This window comes from Ambystoma mexicanum, chromosome 13, assembly GCF_040938575.1.
Source record: "Ambystoma mexicanum isolate Mex_15411 chromosome 13, UKY_AmexF1_1, whole genome shotgun sequence".
NCBI lineage: Eukaryota > Metazoa > Chordata > Amphibia > Caudata > Ambystomatidae > Ambystoma > Ambystoma mexicanum.
The window spans coordinates 636,244,728-636,264,934 of NC_090938.1; the positions used below are offsets into that span (position 1 = coordinate 636,244,728).

The 20,207-nt window shown below is 46.3% G+C and overlaps 1 protein-coding gene across 3 annotated transcripts in view; it reads right to left on the minus strand.

The window, feature by feature from the left end:
• WIPF2 (WAS/WASL interacting protein family member 2) overlaps positions 1-20,207 on the minus strand; it is a 447,965-nt gene that overhangs the window by 277,603 nt on the left and 150,155 nt on the right. For all 3 annotated transcript variants that reach the window (XM_069634575.1, XM_069634576.1, XM_069634577.1), the window contains exon 5: positions 18,957-19,616. In XM_069634575.1, coding sequence (XP_069490676.1) covers positions 18,957-19,616 — 660 coding nt within the window. The remainder of the gene's footprint in view (positions 1-18,956; positions 19,617-20,207) is intronic.

Sequence of the window (20,207 nt, forward strand, 5' to 3'; positions counted from 1 at the left end):
TGAAGGCTTGGAGCGCTTTGAATACTGCTAGAAGTTCCAGCAAGTTGATGTGGTTCTGTGCTGTGATTCGAGTCCACAGACCATGTGCTCTGAGATGAAGGTGATGGGCCCACCACACGGAGAGCGATGCATCTGTTACAACTACCACTTGCACCGCCGGGTCGTGGAAGGGCTTTCCCTTCAACAGATTCTCCTTTGTCCACCAGCGTAGAGCTTGTACTAGTGTTGGCGAAACCACCATTAGATCGTCCCACTGACCGCTTGCCTGAGACCACTGTTTCGCCAACCACTCCTGCATCGGGCGATTGCGCAATCGTGCGTGTGGGACCAGGTAAATGCAAGATGCCATCATTCTGAGCAAACATATATCTTTGCGTAGGGTTATCTGGTGACAGGCTTGATACTGAGGTATTTGCAGCCGTATGTTTTGTATTCTTTCCTTTGATGGAAAGACTACGACAGCTCCTAAGAACTGTTTGGTCTTGTTTGGGGCAAGGCTGGACTTTTTCTCATTGATGGAGAAACCCAATTGGAAAAGAAGGTTTATTGTTCTTTGGGTATTTTGCATCCGATAGAACATGTTCGCCAGAACTGAAGACGCCAATGCTGCAGTCGCTGGAGGCACCCGCTACGTCCATGGCAGCCAAGGCCTGCATGGCGTGGTGGGCCCAACGCTCCGTTTTACGGTCCTTCAAAGTCTTGGGCTTGAAGAGCTTGCAAGATTTGCAGTGGCCCTCGTTATGGTCCCTTGGAAGACAAAGGTTGCACACCCGGTGCAAGTCCTTCCAGGGAAATTTTCGATTACGAGTAGGACAAAATTTAAAAGGTGTATTTTACATTTTGTATGGGGAGGGCAGCTTGATGAATAAAGTGGGAAGAAGGGGACATATGCATTCTCTTAGTTTAACCAAGATATGTACCACCCCCCACTACCTACTGTGAGGGCCGGAGCGGCCTTCCTAGGCCGTGTGGAAGTTCGTCGAGGCAAGTTCTGCAGTCACCAAAGGTAGTCCTCGAAGCCGTCCCCGAAGGTATTGTAAGAGAACGGCTAAGAAAGGACAGAAAGAGTAACTAGTTCTAATTTTTGATAATAAAATGTTGTTAGCCAGAAGGAACTCTGCTTTCAGCGTCCAACAATGATGGCGGAAAAAAACAATCTGAGGGACCTCGTTGCGTGAAGGACCATGGGTACAGTAGACGTCACAATAGGGATAGTATTACTGGCATGCCCTGTCGACGTCCCTTTTCGAGTTCTATAGCTACAATGCATCAGCGAGGCTTTTCAGAAATGAAAAGCCACAATTTTCTTGGTCCAATGCCAGAGAAACAGCGTTATAACAGGTATAACCAGCGTTAGCCGAAAATAAAATGGAAAAAATGCCATTTGGAAGAGGAAAAATGATGAAATCGCATCAGGCTAGAGGTGGGCAGGAGGAAAGAGGACACAATGAGAAACTGCAGGTGGTCTGGAGTTCAGAGCTGTAGTGTTTACACATAACTGGGTTTATAGTAGAAAATGGGTTTGGGAATGAAAGTGCATCACACGAAAACCCAGATTATGTGCAGGTGTTTTACAGATAACCAGAGCTATTTGTAGTACATTGAACATATAACAGCAGTTATAGGGGGGGGGGGGGGGTGAATTAAATACAAAAAGGAAAAAAATGAATTTTACAGCTACAGGTGAGGTAATGGGTGTGGTCAAAAGATATGGTTACTGGGTTACTTTAAGGAACCGAACGGTGCAATAGGTAACGTGGCCACAGTCGAAGGCCATGGCTAGTGGGCCTGTTTAGGAAACCCGTTGGAGTAATATGTAGAATGGCCATGGCTGAATGCCAAACGCCTTGGCTAGTAGGACTGGAAGAAAGCTATTGGGGTAACATGTAAAAGGGCCACGGCCAAAGGCCAGGGAAAATAGTCATGGGTGAAGGTCATGGCGAGTGAGAAAGAAAGGTAGTGTTTTAAAAAGATACCCAAAACAAAGGTACACCAAAGCCCTTTAAATTCAGCGTATGTCTTGACAAGCTTAAAGGGATGGTCTAATAGAAATTTTTATTTAAAAAATAGATAGGCCAGATAAAAAAAATATACTAGCATCCTCCGTTTTAAAACTTCCTATGTAAAATTTTGAGCTATTCAAGCTCAAAATTCGAAAAAGCAAGCACAGTGGTATCTGTGCTGGCTTTTGCGGCACTAATGAAGGAAAAGCCAGCCAGCTGTAGTAAACAAAGTCTACCGCTGGGTGGCTTTCCCTTCATTAGTGCCGGGACTCGGAGGACGCGGACCGGAGACCAGAGCAGGAAAGCTGCAGCTGAATCTCGGTAAGTGCCATTTATTTTTTTTACAAAAAATAAGCACTAGCTGCGTTTTTTTTTCTCAGTTTTCCGGGCTGGAGGAGCCCGGAAAACTTAGAAATAAAACCGCAGCTTTAAAAACGTTGCATTTATATTTGCAGTCGCTTTTGAAGCGACCGCAAACATAAATACAACGTTATTGTGTTGGAAAACGCTGCGGTTTTAAAGTAGCAGGGGGCTTGAGTCTGCAGACCAATCTTTGCATGTTCTTACAGATTGATGCATCCAGAGTTTGTGCTTAAGAGTTCTCACTGCAGTACTCTTAAAACAATCTGTTGGCCAACATGACAAATTCTTCGGTTAAGTGCAAGAAAAAAAGAATAGAAAAAAATAAAAGAAAGACTGATAATCTGATGTACCATGATAAATCAACAGTAGCTAAACTGCGCTTTATAGATCCAAAGATTTTCTGAGTGTGAGCTATTCAGGCAATTTGGCCCAATGGACAGATGCAGCAGCAGTGGATTAGTTGCCCAAAATCATACACTGTAAATGGCTAAAAGACGTACTTTGGACTATGAATGGACTTAATCTTACTATATCAAAAACAAAGAGGTGATGGCTGGAAGGTTTAGACTGAATCTTGACCACTGGCATTGCTCGGGGCAACCCTCCAGACCATCGTTCTTCGCCTGCCAAGCCATTACAGAAGGGGAAAGACCATATGCAAATCAGGCTTGGCCCCACCCCAAAAGGGGAAGTCCAGCCCGAACTGCTAGGTCACATCCCTTCTGCACGAGACCACAAGCATCCCCAAACATGTTTCACCCTTGTTGGGGATCATCAGTGAGGAGTAGCTTGGGTCTCTAGGCCCAGCAGGCACGGGACCCACGTCTGGGCATACCCGTCCCACTCGGGGTGACAAAGCAAAAACAAAGAGGTGATGGCTGGAAGGTTTAGACTGAATCTTGACCACTGGCATTGCTCGGGGCAACCCTCCAGACCATCGTTCTTCGCCTGCCAAGCCATTACAGAAGGGGAAAGACCATATGCAAATCAGGCTTGGCCCCACCCCAAAAGGGGAAGTCCAGCCCGAACTGCTAGGTCACATCCCTTCTGCACGAGACCACAAGCATCCCCAAACATGTTTCACCCTTGTTGGGGATCATCAGTGAGGAGTAGCTTGGGTCTCTAGGCCCAGCAGGCACGGGACCCACGTCTGGGCATACCCGTCCCACTCGGGGTGACAAAGCAAAAACAAAGAGGTGATGGCTGGAAGGTTTAGACTGAATCTTGACCACTGGCATTGCTCGGGGCAACCCTCCAGACCATCGTTCTTCGCCTGCCAAGCCATTACAGAAGGGGAAAGACCATATGCAAATCAGGCTTGGCCCCACCCCAAAAGGGGAAGTCCAGCCCGAACTGCTAGGTCACATCCCTTCTGCACGAGACCACAAGCATCCCCAAACATGTTTCACCCTTGTTGGGGATCATCAGTGAGGAGTAGCTTGGGTCTCTAGGCCCAGCAGGCACGGGACCCACGTCTGGGCATACCCGTCCCACTCGGGGTGACAAAGCAAAAACAAAGAGGTGATGGCTGGAAGGTTTAGACTGAATCTTGACCACTGGCATTGCTCGGGGCAACCCTCCAGACCATCGTTCTTCGCCTGCCAAGCCATTACAGAAGGGGAAAGACCATATGCAAATCAGGCTTGGCCCCACCCCAAAAGGGGAAGTCCAGCCCGAACTGCTAGGTCACATCCCTTCTGCACGAGACCACAAGCATCCCCAAACATGTTTCACCCTTGTTGGGGATCATCAGTGAGGAGTAGCTTGGGTCTCTAGGCCCAGCAGGCACGGGACCCACGTCTGGGCATACCCGTCCCACTCGGGGTGACAAAGCAAAAACAAAGAGGTGATGGCTGGAAGGTTTAGACTGAATCTTGACCACTGGCATTGCTCGGGGCAACCCTCCAGACCATCGTTCTTCGCCTGCCAAGCCATTACAGAAGGGGAAAGACCATATGCAAATCAGGCTTGGCCCCACCCCAAAAGGGGAAGTCCAGCCCGAACTGCTAGGTCACATCCCTTCTGCACGAGACCACAAGCATCCCCAAACATGTTTCACCCTTGTTGGGGATCATCAGTGAGGAGTAGCTTGGGTCTCTAGGCCCAGCAGGCACGGGACCCACGTCTGGGCATACCCGTCCCACTCGGGGTGACAAAGCAAAAACAAAGAGGTGATGGCTGGAAGGTTTAGACTGAATCTTGACCACTGGCATTGCTCGGGGCAACCCTCCAGACCATCGTTCTTCGCCTGCCAAGCCATTACAGAAGGGGAAAGACCATATGCAAATCAGGCTTGGCCCCACCCCAAAAGGGGAAGTCCAGCCCGAACTGCTAGGTCACATCCCTTCTGCACGAGACCACAAGCATCCCCAAACATGTTTCACCCTTGTTGGGGATCATCAGTGAGGAGTAGCTTGGGTCTCTAGGCCCAGCAGGCACGGGACCCACGTCTGGGCATACCCGTCCCACTCGGGGTGACAAAGCAAAAACAAAGAGGTGATGGCTGGAAGGTTTAGACTGAATCTTGACCACTGGCATTGCTCGGGGCAACCCTCCAGACCATCGTTCTTCGCCTGCCAAGCCATTACAGAAGGGGAAAGACCATATGCAAATCAGGCTTGGCCCCACCCCAAAAGGGGAAGTCCAGCCCGAACTGCTAGGTCACATCCCTTCTGCACGAGACCACAAGCATCCCCAAACATGTTTCACCCTTGTTGGGGATCATCAGTGAGGAGTAGCTTGGGTCTCTAGGCCCAGCAGGCACGGGACCCACGTCTGGGCATACCCGTCCCACTCGGGGTGACAAAGCAAAAACAAAGAGGTGATGGCTGGAAGGTTTAGACTGAATCTTGACCACTGGCATTGCTCGGGGCAACCCTCCAGACCATCGTTCTTCGCCTGCCAAGCCATTACAGAAGGGGAAAGACCATATGCAAATCAGGCTTGGCCCCACCCCAAAAGGGGAAGTCCAGCCCGAACTGCTAGGTCACATCCCTTCTGCACGAGACCACAAGCATCCCCAAACATGTTTCACCCTTGTTGGGGATCATCAGTGAGGAGTAGCTTGGGTCTCTAGGCCCAGCAGGCACGGGACCCACGTCTGGGCATACCCGTCCCACTCGGGGTGACAAAGCAAAAACAAAGAGGTGATGGCTGGAAGGTTTAGACTGAATCTTGACCACTGGCATTGCTCGGGGCAACCCTCCAGACCATCGTTCTTCGCCTGCCAAGCCATTACAGAAGGGGAAAGACCATATGCAAATCAGGCTTGGCCCCACCCCAAAAGGGGAAGTCCAGCCCGAACTGCTAGGTCACATCCCTTCTGCACGAGACCACAAGCATCCCCAAACATGTTTCACCCTTGTTGGGGATCATCAGTGAGGAGTAGCTTGGGTCTCTAGGCCCAGCAGGCACGGGACCCACGTCTGGGCATACCCGTCCCACTCGGGGTGACAAAGCAAAAACAAAGAGGTGATGGCTGGAAGGTTTAGACTGAATCTTGACCACTAATCTTACTATATGCCTTGTTCAAAGGACGAAAGGCATACACACAATTTGGGTTCGATTTGCGACCGTCACTCAAAAATTGTGGCAATTAACGGACCTTTGCTCATAGCGTACACCCTTCCTTTCAGACACTCACTGGTAAAATGTGAGTTTTAAAATTCTGGTTGTTTGAATGAAATGTCCTTTGATGTGGAAGATGTTGAAGAGGTGATCTGCAACAGAGCAGCTATTTTACACAAATTTCCAGAAATACTGGAGCTTGTCACAATCGAATAAAGTTAGACAAATCTCCTACAATGCTATATGAGAAATCTAAGTAGACCACCATATGTCCCCCATGGCGATGACAGAGCAAGGTTTCTCTTGACAATCTTTTCCACACCATATTATTTTCGACTCATTTGATCAAGCTTTAACTTTCAAGTAAGGCAGAGGGTGCCAAACAAAAGGGCTGGGGCACCCCAATAAATACCATGTATTTTACTTGATTTTGACAATCCATACACTCACTATTTAGGTGAGGACACAAAATGCATACTCTCCACTAGTGGATCAGACGTGGTGTGCTGTGTACACTTGGGAACTGGCACTCATTCCAGTAACATGGACTTCTGTCTGGCTAATAGCTTGCTTATGTCATTTTTTTTAATGTATTTAATTCTTCAGAAAATATTTAAACAGCTCTAATTGATAGTACTTGCAGCACATTGTTTAGCTACAATAAATACAAATTCTAATTCACCACAGAGACAATAGTGGGAGACCCACAATCTATTTACATATATAAAACAGATATTCGTTTTATCCAAGTTGACTAATCCCATAGTCCCCATGGCATTCGTTATTCCTTTTCAAGACCAATTGTGTGAGGAAAACGCAGTGGCAAAACTAATTCCCAAAAATACCTTTGTCAGAGCATTAAAGCTGTATAGAGAGGCAGAGCAGAATACTATATTTCCTGGATTGAATCCTACCTTGCCCCTCGCCAATTGTGCTTCCTGGAGCAACACCTCAACTCACTCCTCGAACGTTCCACAAGGCTCCGTCTTGGGTTTGTTCCTCTTTACACTACACCTCTGATCTTGGTGCACTAATGGCCTCCTTTGGGTTCTCGTTCCAACTCTTCGCGGACGACACCCAAATCATCTTTTTTCCTGAACTCTTCTCTGATCCCTCTATCAAAATTTCCAACGGTCTCTCTGCCATTAAATATTGGATGGCTTTCCACTCTCCGATGTTAAACTCTACCAAAACAGAGGTAATCTTCCCTGTCCAAAGCACTCACTTCTTACTCTGCCTATCCAGTTCCTACCCGAGCCCCTGCCCAATCTTCTTCAGTTAGAAATCTCAGCATCATGACCCTTCGCACACCATCTCTACCTTGATCTCCAAAAATTGAACAGCAGCTCGCATCAACCTCCTAAATATTAGGAACATCTTGCACCCCCTTCCTTTCAACACTGCCAAGCATCTCTTAACCACTTGTCTAAACAGGACTACTGTACCAGAATCCCCTTTGGTCTCCCCCAACTATGCTTTCTGTCCTCTTGACAAGATCATTAACTTCACTACCAGGACTCTTTGAACTTCCTCACTTCACAACTACATCCTCATATCACCAGGCTGCATGGCTGACTATGCAAAACAGGGCCAGATTTAAAGGTCTTCCCCTGGTTCACAAACCTATCCACATATGGCACCACTGCATCCATCCTACTCTAGCCAATAATAAAAGCCTTCTTGTAATCTCTGCTCTGCCTCGACTACTCTTGTGGCTCCTCGCCCTCCTTGGGCTTCCTCTCATTTCTGCTCTTCCTGTGAAAGCAGTTCACAAGGATTTGTTCAAAACCAAACTAAAAGCATACGTCATGGTCTCAGTTACCCTATTAACCTACCTCTCATCTGCCTGCTAGTCAACATGTTTCCATTGCATCCAACCAGCATCTGTCCCAGACTTCCTCTGCCTCCACTCTAGCACTTCACCCATCATGGTCGCAATCCGAAAACATCTGGCCTTACTGCCCACCTGTACTTAAAAATGTCCAATGTTCATTGTCCTTAATCCATGTATGTCCACTTCTATTCTTGTCCCGGATGACTGTTCCATATACCCCTTCACAATCTGGTCAGAATGTCCCTCAAGCCCACCCCATTATAAGAAGCTCACCGCTTCCCATCAAATTGATTAATCTATTGTACGTTCTTTTGTGATCAAAAGAGCTTTGTTCCTTCTGTATATAAACTATAAAAATGTTCTTTTATTAACTAATTGCCAACAAGAAAGTGACCATGTGAATAACCACATGTTGACACGTGTTAGGGAGAACTCCCAGAAATTTGCTAATTCCCTCTACCTTAGAGATCCCCTGCACTTTTGCTGGACTATGACTTTTTAATTTTCAACCTGGAGAGGGCGAGACCTTTTTCCCACTCTCTCATGTACTTTTCTGTGATTTAACACAGTTTCTTTTTGGTTTTGGCATCTGACAAACTCCATAGGCATCATCTTTGCATTATGACACAGAGCACCTTCAGTGCAGTGGCACAGGGAAGTCGAAGATTTCCCAAAGGTTTATAAACTACACTAACTTGCTAGACCCTGCACACACCATCTTACCATTGGGTGTTGGAGGGGTTACTTAGTACCCACTTTGTCTAGTTTCTCATGTAACATGTTTATGTTACCCTTTCCTCGATGAATGGCTGGTGGCAGTGGTTACTTTTAACTACTATTGTGTGTTTTTACCGTGGGCTGCTTTCGCAGCTGCAGTAAAGCACCCATGGATGCCCATTTTGTCAAAAAGGCCCTGGTCGTCTTTTTTCGCCATTTCCTGCTGGAAAGGTCCTTCTTGAGATTTACTCTGCGTGCCAAACCAGGTTTGGGCCCTTTGTTTGCTTTGTCGGGATTCACGAGTGAAGCCCGCTTCTGGCTCCAGTGTGTCTGGCAGGGGCAGGAACTGAGGGAGGCGCCTGAAACTCCCTGTGCTTAATCCCCTTGGTTACAGGAATGCACCCACAGGTGATTGACCAACTGGCTGTCCAGCAAGGACAGCCACCCTGCTTTGCGATTGGTAGCTAGGCTGGAATGAATGGGAGAAACCTGCATAAAAGGCAAGGCTTTTTGGCTTGGAAGGCAGAGTAGACCACTGGACGAAGGAATCCGAAGAAGAACTTGGAAGAGACGCCTGCTGCAACTCCTAGAAGGTTGGTTTGCCCGGTGAAGCTCTACTGCTGTGCTGAAGCTCCAAATTCGCAGCGACTACAGAAGCCCTGCAAGGACGACTTCTCCGCTTGAGTTGGTGGGACAAATCAACTCCAAAGTGAACTTGTGTGGCCACCCTCTCGGAGCTGGCTGTACTTCCGCTGCTGCTGCTGGAACCAAAGTACCAGGGAGAGGAACACCAAACGAAGTACATCACTTAAGTCGGACCCGAGCTTGTGGATGATCCTCCGGACGCCCAGTAAGCAGGACTGACCAAGTCTGAGCCACATCAACAAAGTGCTGGACCCCAGATGGAAGGAAAGTCCAGAGTGGTATCAGAGTCCACGGTGGTGCCATTTGCGGAGACGGGAGGAGCTGAAACCGCGAAGTACCGCTAAATAGAAGTTGGTCCTTTTCTGTCGCCAACTCTCCTGTTGTGTTGCAGGAGTCCCCAGAAGTCCTCCCTCTTGTCCCCACGACTGAGACACAGGAACAAAAGGATCTGCAGAGCCACACAAACAGAAGCCAGCTGGAACCATTTCTTCTAACCAAAGGTACTGCACAGTCTAAGAGAACTTAACTCTTGTTATTGGAACCATACTTGATCTCAGTGGAGACTTGTCTTGGTTGCTTCTGTAGAATTGCTTGCATCATCTACCCCCCACAAGCCTCCCAGCTTGTGACCCTACTTTGATTCTACTTTTGCTACAAAGACTTCTAAAACTTTGTGCAAGACTTTTACTTACCTGCAAAGTGCTTCAGCTCACCTAGACTTTTGCCCAATTGACGCTGGCTGGCCTGGCTCCCTGAAGGACTTCTCTCCTCTGCTTGTGCCTTACATTCCCTCCAGGAAAGTGTTACTATACTTTGCATTGGGGGTTCAAAAGTACTTAACCTGCTTCAGAATATTTGTGTGATCTCTTGTTTTATTCTGAAACCTCTACTTCGGCACTCATCTCAGTATTGCTCTAAATGTACCGGTGATATATTAATGTCCACAGTGTCCTAGTTAGTTAAGTCACCTGAGGGTGTAGGAAGTGTGTGTGTGTGCGCCATCCCAAATGGGTACTTGCTGATTTAGAGAAACTAAGCGTATTTTGGAGTGTATTTGTGTGTTACTACTATATTGCCCCTTCTGAAGAAGGCTTATTTAAACTGAATGTTAAATATTTGTTTAATTAAGAAACCTTGAGTGTAAGTGTTTATTTGGATACTTGTCACTCTGAATCTCTGTAACAATCCTACTGCTCACATTGACCCCTCTTGAGATAAGCCTGGCTGCTCAGCCACACCACCAACCTGTCTAGTACAGACTTATACCAAAGGTTGGGTTCCTATTGTCAGGAAGACAACGTTGTAGTGCACCCAAAGGGTACTGATCCAAATCTTGCCTAACACCAATTTTGTGCAAAAACTCACTCAATGACCTTAGTAACCATGTGAGGTGAAATGACTCAGCCTAGTAAGAGTGTGCCTATGTCTTGCATTTAATGGTCTATCGCAAGCAACAATGTGGATGCCAAACTGTTTCAAAACCAAATTCCCAAACTCAACATCTTTACTTACTACCCTTTGCAGATTCCCTTAACGCCAGCAAAACACTTCTATCCCGCTCTCTTTGGGTCCTAGTGTAGCAATATGAAGTGAGATTCATGCCCAGTGGTATCTGGAGAGACAGCTAGACCTGTATGTCCAAAGACATGCTGAAAATGGCCCTGCGCCATGGCAACTAACAGCCAAAGGCAGCACATTTCTTCCTTTATGACAACCTACAGTATAGGGAAGCAAGGACAAAACCAGAAATTTAAAAAACCTTCACGTAACTGGACTTCAATCCCCTCCACCTTAAGACCCTTAAAAATGCATAGTTTCCAGGTTGACAAATGCAGAGAACAGTAAATGGCCACGATCTGTGAACTATATATCTCTCCAATTAAATGTGCCTTCATTATACGTGCATGCATTAGAGGCAGCAACACCATATGTACCAATGCAGAGTTGTGGGATTCCTCATGCTACCCCTGCAGCAGACCTATCCTGACACCCACCCACCAGTTTCCCCGGCCAACATGACATCACTATTCTTTGATGATTTGTAACTGAATGGAAACCCTGGTGACCGTTCTTGGTTGCTTGTGGGAGATATATAGCCTTCAGAGTCAATGGTTCATTCTGCTGCCATCACAGAAATATTGACTTTTGGAGCTGCCTTAACACCAGGTGAGCAAGGTGATTTTTAAAGAGCGAGAGGCCCTGTTGGACAGTGGTCCCTTTCTTGGAAGGGCATAGCATGTGTGCTTCTGGGCTGTTATACAATGGGTCAGATTTTGGGGGGAGGGAAACCAGGAATTCTGGCTCCTGCCCTGATAAAAGCTGCACAGCTGCTGTGCAAGCTAAGGTAAGGTGTGGCAATGCTACCCAGTTTAGCAAGAAAGGAGAAACTGGGCCCTGCAGTTTTCATATTGCAATAGGCATTGTCTCAAGACAAAGAAATCATGCCTGCCAGAATCACTAGCAAACGGATCCTCCAGTCCCCTCCTCCAATACATATCGGAAATTCCTGAATCCTTGTTTCACATCTTGTGTACAATGTATCGAGAACGGGCTGACGGAGAGAAAAGGGCCAAGAGATAAATAGGAGTAGCAGAGAGGAAAGTAGAAAAAGAAGGAAAACTAGAATTAATAAGATTGACAGTTGTAGATTGAACTGAGTTGTATGCAGGGGACAGGGGGAGGAGTGTAGGCTAGAGGTATGTGGTGCCTGCTAAGGTCTTGTTTGGTAATTGTATGTGATGTTCGGTTACACTAGGTCAGGTCATGCTATGGCAGTGTGAGAATAAGGCCTAGATTCTGCAGTTAACTAACCAGATAGCTGCATTTCAGAATTTTCCTCGACACCTTCAGGGGGTCTAAATTGAAATTTATAGAGCAGGAAGTGGTAGTAGCTCCAGGGCATCAGAATTTTCCTCAAACCAAGAGCTACTCATGAACCCAGAGATATTTAAGCCAAGTCCCACAAACTAGTTCCTTGGACGATGGTAAAACTTGCTTTCTTCAAAACTGCAACATGCACCCAAAAGTGGGCATCTTGAGCCCCTCTTTAAATTTGCTGTGTTGCTCTGTATAGTATGCCATTGCTCACTGTTTTTGTTGAATCGTACTTCTTTGGCCATGTTGCTTTACATATCTTCACTTTTGACATTTTCCCTTTTATTACTTTTACATTTCTTTTTCGTCAATTGGTCCATGTTGCCGTTACCTCATTTATTATTTACCTATCCTTTGCTTCTACATCATAACTCTGCAAGTAGGTGTTCCTGCATTAATTTTTGTAACTCTTTACTGCTACATCTTTCCGATACCTCTTTCTGTGGGAACCTGACGAACAGTAGTGATTCAAATATTGCTGAATGGTAAACATTTGACACATTAGTTTATTCTGGTAGAAACTGAAATGAGTCGTGTTGTGACAATCTGGTTGACCCCCCCTCCCTCCCCCTGCCCGAACTACACAAAAAAGGAGTTGTTGAAGCCCTATTTTACCATGCAACAGGCTCTGGTATTTTTATAGTGGCATGATAATGCTTAATGAAGAATAGTAGACACTCAAATCACACAGGGAAGTTCAGAATTCAACCTTAACGACATTAGGTGCCAAGAAAGCCGGACAACGTTGCAAGCGAAGAGAGGGCATTAAGGAGGGCTCCTGGCACCAAAGAATTCAACCCCTCCCCCATGGTGCCGTTAGCATAAGGGAATGCGCAGCTTGCTTCCTCGCTGCACTTCTAGGGAGACCAGGATTAGCTGAGGGAAGCCGCAATGGATGGGGAGCCCTGCCAAAGAAGCACACTAAGGAATCGAGCCACGAATACCCCCATACAGAGGATGAAGGTAAGCAAGTGAAATAGGGTGGAGGATAGAGCGAGGGGTAGGGAGGGACGGGGGTGAGCCCAAGGTAAGCATAGAGGAGGCGGGTATAGCAGCAGTGAGAGACAGGCTGCAGACAGCCCAGAAGGCCTTCCTGTTAGGACAGTTTTTCTGAAGTCCAACTAAGGGCTTAGTAAAACCATTCAACTGAGGCAGTACAAGACGCACTCTAGTATAAGGCTGTACCACTAGGGTTCATGGTAGCGTAGACAGAGCAGCCAGGCTTATCTCAGGAGGGAGAGAGGGCTGTAGAATCGGTGCAAATGAAATTGTGATATAAAATGGCTCAACGAACACTGAAACACTATGTAAAAAATAAATGATTTATTTAAATACACGTAGGCCCAGATCAATCTTGGGGTAAATAAGTACTATCACATATTATATGTAATCACAATTATAAAAACACAACACTTGAAGGTACAACGACCAAAGTATAAACCTTATTTGGAACACCCAACAGTAGTTCTAGGGAAGTCAAAACCTTTTCATACACATTCAGTATAGGCCACACCTATTCTTGTGGAGTAAAAACCAATGGTTACTTTCCCAATTACATTCAGTAATGCAAGGGCATTAGACCCTTCCAGTTGTACAGTGACTCAGTACAAATCACAATTAGTCAACGGGACAATATACTTTGTGAATAGTGGAACACTTACTTCAGGTACAGAAAAAACCTATAACTACTTTTGTGATAACGCAGTTATACTACGCGAGTAAAACCTAAGGATGTAATATTCATTTACAGGTGCTTTTGAGATCGGTGAAACATATTGAGATAAGCAGTAACTGGTAACTTATTTTTGGATGGCACACAGCTAATTCAAGGTAAGTAAAACCCATATACATTTTTAAATCTCACAAGGAGTCCAGGTTAGATCTTTCCCAACTATGCAAGTGACTGATGTAGGGCTTCTAAGGGACAGTTAGAATCACAGGCTCTGGGTTAGATAGCACAGGGAAAGTAAACCCTAATGTTAAACTTTACTAAATGACTCAGTTATTCTAGGTAGGCTACATCCTAATACAGACTTATTCTGGACAGGCTAGCAGCAACTCCGAGGAAGCAAGACCCAGTTAGGGGACTATCCTAAAAGGACTAATCTGGTGATACCAACGATTGAAGGCCATTCATACAATCACCCTGCAGGAATAATCTGGTGAAACCAACACATTACTTTAGGGAAGAGCCACAACCTAATCACAGTTGAGTTATATACCTTCACACCTACTTTCTATTAGAATGGCTAAACAGTTTCTAAGGAAAGAATGATGTTTACCATACTTTTAAGAATAGTGCATCACACATCCAAGGTAAGTAAGAACTTTTCTAACTGTTCACTCAGAGTTGTTACAGTTACCAACCAACTCTTTTTCAAGTAAGTCACTTTTAAACACTCTTCTTTTCTAGGCAACAGGCAAATCCCTTGAAAGTATTTCCCTTATTCTTGGAGCATGAGTGTTCTCAGTGGCAGAAGGGTGGTCAATAGGATCTAGTGGTCAATAGGATCTAGTGTACAACAGGTAGAGTCAGGATAGGTTCTTAAGTAACAAAAAGTCAGAGTTCCTTAGGAAAACTGGGCAAACAGGTGAGTACTTTACTTCTGAGTTCGAAAAGGGTCCAGGGGATTTACAGACTACACCCTAGCAGGATTCTAGCAGTGGGACCCTCTCCTAAAGAAGCAGTCTGCTGACCCTTCTTGCCCAGCTACCTATCTCCCCATCTCTAGCACCCCCTTCTTGGGCAACTCATGGAGAAGATGTTCACCACCCCCTCCCCCCTGCAAATGATCATCCCAACTGAAATGGCTGGATGCCTCCATGACCATCAGTCCAGTTTCAGGGCAACCAGAGGCACCACAGAAACGGATCTCCCGAACACCCGTGAAGACCTACTCTCTAACCTGGATTGCAATACTGCCTCTATCCAGATTCTCCTCAATCTTTTTCTACTGCTTTTGACAGAGTCAACCACTCCATCCTCATAAACCATCTCCATGATACCCTAGGTGTCACAGACAGGGCACTGGCCTGACCTCCTTCCTCTTAAGTGTAAATGGGTTGTTTGCTCTCCTCCACCTCACTCTCCACTTTCTCCCCTCATTTCTCTCTTTCAATCCTCCTCCCTCGACGGCTATTCAGGCAATGACCTCTGCCTGAATGTCAGTAAAACAGAGACCCTGCCTATCGGGCCGCCTGCTCCTTGCTCCCTCTCCTCTCTCTGGCCAGTCTCCCCGGGCCTTACCCACTTGAGGCAAAAAGCCTTTGGGGTCATCTTTGACTCTCCTCCCTCTTTCACTCCTCAAATCATGGACCTTACTAAGAAGTCCAATTTCCAGTTGCATCGCCTCAGGGGCATTCTACCTTTCCTCACCTTCCCCCAGAAGCTAAAGGTCTCCAGAGCCCTGGCTCTCTCCAGGCTTGACTACTGCAACAGCCTCTTCCTCAACCTGCCTCTCCTCTCCCTTCGTCCCCTTCATCTAATCCAGAATAGAACTGCAAGACTTATCCTTGGCATCAATCCTAGGGACCCCCATCTTTCCAGCCATAAAATCTCTCCACTGGTTCCCAGTGACCGCAAGGATCAAATCCAAGACCCTTTGCATCATCCACAAGTCTTTCTGGTGCCTGGGACCTCTTTACATCCAGCTTTCCCTCTCTAAATACCTCCCAGCAAGAGTGTTTATGTCTTCTGGCTTCAACTCTCTGCAGATCCAACGATTCTCTAAGCAGATCCTTTCCTCAGCTGGCTCCTCCCTTTGGAACGGCCTCCCTGCTCCCCTCAGACATGAGCCGGATCTCAAGTTGTGGAAACTTCGCAAGACTTTCCTTTTCTCCCTCATCCTTCACTCACCCCCTCCCGGGCTAACTCCATATGCCACTGTGACTGGGTCCCTTCAGAGTCATACAGGGGCCAGACCACCCCTTACCAGTCCCTCCAGCATTCCTTCTCAGCACTTGCCCTCTGGCCACTTTTCCCGGACTAGCCCCACTGGTCCTCCCTGTCCACTGCACTGCCCCCCCAACCCCTGTCATTTGCCCCCTTGGCACAACCAGCACTTGCCAGGCACCCCACCCTTGGGGGCACCCCACTCCTGCACGTCGGCCTCACCCCCTCCCCTTGCACTTACCTTTTCATGCACTTGCACAGTAGCATTGTCACAAGGCCAATATAACAGTTTTTGTTGTTTTACTTTGATTCCCATGCCACCTCCCGATCCCCTACCCACCACATCCCCCATAAGGTCTTGTGGCGACTGGAAACCACTGTGTATAGGCGCCATACAAATGTCCAATAAAAAAATTAATGGAGGGGATCAATACAGTGGCATCATTCCAGAGGGTCAAAAATGCGTTCAAGAATTATATCTAAAACCACATGCAACACCCCATAGAGATAGGTCGACACAAACATCCAAAATCTGGGCAGAGATACATGCCTTCCTTGGATCGGAAAAGATGGTGACACCGCTACAACCACTGTGGGAGAACAGCAACCTTACTGAGGTAAATAAACTGCCCCGATGGCCATCCTGGCTGGAGTGCAGGGTGCAAAAGGTGGGGGACGTAATTGCAAATGGGGCCCCCAAGCCCTTTGAGAACCTAATGTTGACATTCGGCCTCCCAGCAACCGAAAGATCTCACTACACACAAATACGACACATTAAAACATCTACCTGCACTGGCCAATATGTCTGAAAGTACCCCAGTGGAAACGAACAGTCGCAGAACGAATTGCCACGAAAGTTATCACGGTTATGTACGCTGCCATCACCTCCTTTGTCATATCTGAACTACTGAGTCTGAAAACTAATGGGAAAGGGATGTAGGAGATGATATGCCAGAAGACCGGGTCAAGGCCCTAATGTGCCCAAGTGAAGTGACCATTTCAACTAACTGATACAACTAAAAATACTACATAGGGTGTACTACCCGAGAGTGGCACTGTACAGCTGGGGTAAGATAGCAGAACCCAACTGCCTGCGCTGTCGAAATGCAGAAGGTACGTTTATCAACATACTATGGGACTGCCCACGCATACAAAACTATTGGCAACAATGCTGTGACATACTATCAAAGGTTCTACGCCAAACGATCCCCAGAAACCCCAAGATGTTGCTGTTGGGAATGGAGGGGGAAGAAGACCTGACCCATTATGAAAAACTATGCTCGTCAACCGCTACTGCAGCAATTAAGAGGAATATTGCAAAGCTATGGGGTGCTGCAGAAGTACCGACGGTTGAACAATGGACCGCAGATGTACAATTATGTGGCATCATTGAGCAGAGAGTATATAGAGCAAGGGGATGCCTGGAAAAAGCTGGCAAAATATGGCAACGGTGGGAAGATGAAATGTAAGCCTCAGTCTGCAACATGGTGCTAGATGCCACACAAGTGCGCAAAGAATTGTTGTGATGCACTGAGCATGGGTAACTGTCTCCAACCCAAGGTCTCCCCCCTCTTGTGTTTTTATGTTATCGTGATTTGGTGTTGCTGTTGAACCCGACAGGATCAGTTGTTCTAAGTTTCAATATAAAAATCAATAAAATGTAGAATTAAAAAAAACAGTTGTTCAAGAGTACTGCACCTTGACAGATTGTTTCAAAATTAGACTTGGATTAATCTTATGCTAATTCTTCCAGCATTATTAGGACAATATCATGAATAAGCACCACTTCATGATTCAGCTATTCACTTGATAAGTAGGTCAAACGTAACTGAAAACATACATATCGCTCACCAATCATAATATCAGTACTAAAGTAATCAATGCAAGCCAAAAAATAACAAAAAAACAATATGTACTCTTTGCTGGCCTGGTCGAGTCAGTATGGCCATTAAGTGTGCATAAATCAATCGCTCATGATCTAGAGCACACAAAGATCTGGTTGGCACATTTTTATATTTACAGGTCATGGAAAGTATTCCCCAGGGCCTCATTCCTTTTGTCAATCTTGGAAATAATGGAATCCCCTATATTAGAATTAAAATCTCTGGCTAGGGGGAAGAACCCTGGTGCAGCCATTGCTCATTTAACAATTTCTGTAAGGTCTCACCAAGATCAAAGATTTTAGAAACATGCTGTGGATTCATCAGTGCAAACAATTACTGTACAAATTAATCAAACCTCAAGGTTTAATACTCAAGATTTGCAAATTATCATTAAATCTGGGTAGAGCCGAAAGTCTTCTTTGAAAAGAAACAGACACCCATGTAATCAAAATGTGGGTCTACCGTTTATTTGGAAACCTGGTGTATAAAGGTCATACATCGATGTAGAAGTAAAAGGGGGTAGGGGCAAGGTTTCTTGTGGAACAAATGGGTCCTAAGAGGCAATCAAAGCTTACCAGTCTGGCCCATACATTTAAAGTGCCACATCAATTATATTCCACAACACTATAGCCCATCGTCAAACCACCAGTATCACCCAGTTTCAGAATCAGAGGTATAAAATATTATTGATTCAATCATCGGTAGACCGTTCCAGGGACCGATAGACCTGCGATTGACAACCTGTTCATGAACTTCCCAAAGATGTCAACATGTCCTTTAAGGAGGGTGATGTGTAGTCTCGGGATAAAAGCATAACCAAATGGCTCTGTATATTGCAACAGATCCACATTTCAAAGCCAGTAACATTACTGAAATGGTAGCTCTTCTGAAAAGACCCACAATATTGTATCCAAATAAAGACCAGGGATAACATACTAATGCTACATGTGAAAGTCAGCTTTGCATATTGGACAGATTGTTCCCTCCTAATCCCTCAGTTTCAGGGCTCTACTTTTATACCATTGACAGGCGGGGGCAGCATACTCAAATTACAAAGCAGTTCCCTAAAATGTTTGCATTTAAAAAATATGTTTTAAAAAAACATCTTGAAGAAGAACATAATTAAGGCAAATTACAAGCTGTATCCCAAACAAAAGCAATGAAACCACCATGCTCACCTGCGCCCCGGCTTGGTGGGTCTCTAGCTGGAGGCGGTGGTCTATTGCTCTGCAATGATGGAGAAGCCCCCACGGGTGGAGCAGGGGCGAGTCCCCTAACTGGGCCCGCTGTCCTCCTGTGCAATGAATTGTGTCTCTCAGGCAAATTTGGTGCAGGTTCAAGGTTTGGGCTGGATGGGCCATTGGGGATTGCAGGCGCATGCCGGTACGGAGGAGGGGGAGGCAGTGACTGGTTCTGAGCATTGGGCCCTGTCCTCACATTGATTGGAGAAGGGGGTGGCTTGATCGGAGGAGGAGCTGGGGGTGCGTCCCTGCCCGAGGGCGCCTTCTGGCCAGGTGTCGGAGGCAATGGTTTCTCACGGTTGTACGATGGGGCCTTGTTGCTGTGCATGGGCGGAGGTGCAGGGGGTGCATTGTTGCGTCTTCCAGGAGGAGGTGGTGGTGGGGCAGAAGAACTGTGCTTCATGCCAGTGTTGCTGGTGCTATTTGGCCGAGTAAGGTCCGGAAGCGATGGTCTCTGCATGCGTGGAAGCTCAGGAGGGGAGGCACGGCTGCTCTCCGAATCATCATGAGGTCTATTGTTGCTGGAGGGCACAGGAGGTTTTGCGATGACAGACTTGTAGCCAGGTACCTGATGGGACTGCTTTGCACTCGAGCCCTCTGAAAGAAAAGCAAAAAAAGAGTTAAACTCCTTTGAAGATAAGTCGCATGACTAACAGTCCTAATGAAAACAGTGGATTCGCTCTGTGATGCCACAAATGGACATGCGAAGCTCAAAGCAGGTAGGACTGGCTGTAATAGAAATAGGCGAGCTGAAAAGGAAGGTCAATTGTATGGTAAAGAACGTGGTTTCACCCTAAAGTGCATCAAAATTGTTACCCAAACATTTTATTTGTAAGGCTTTTCAACAGAGTTCATGAATAATGATATTGTGTTTGAGAACAAAACATTACAACACTATTAAAAGGTGCTTTTGAAGCAGTGGCGCAGATCCAGACGAAACAGGTCCGCCTTGAGCCCCCAGAAATGTATACAGTGGATGCGTCTCAACAGGTTGAAGCCACACGGACACCATCCCCATCAATCTCTGGCCTACTAAGATGCCTTTGACTCACCTCTTGAGGTAAGAAACATTTTGATTCTTACTATTAAATGAAGTGATGGATGTCTCAGCAATGTAGTTGATGCAGGTCATCACTGAATCTATATTCTCCTGTGATTTATACCCACAGGTAATAATAACAACGCACA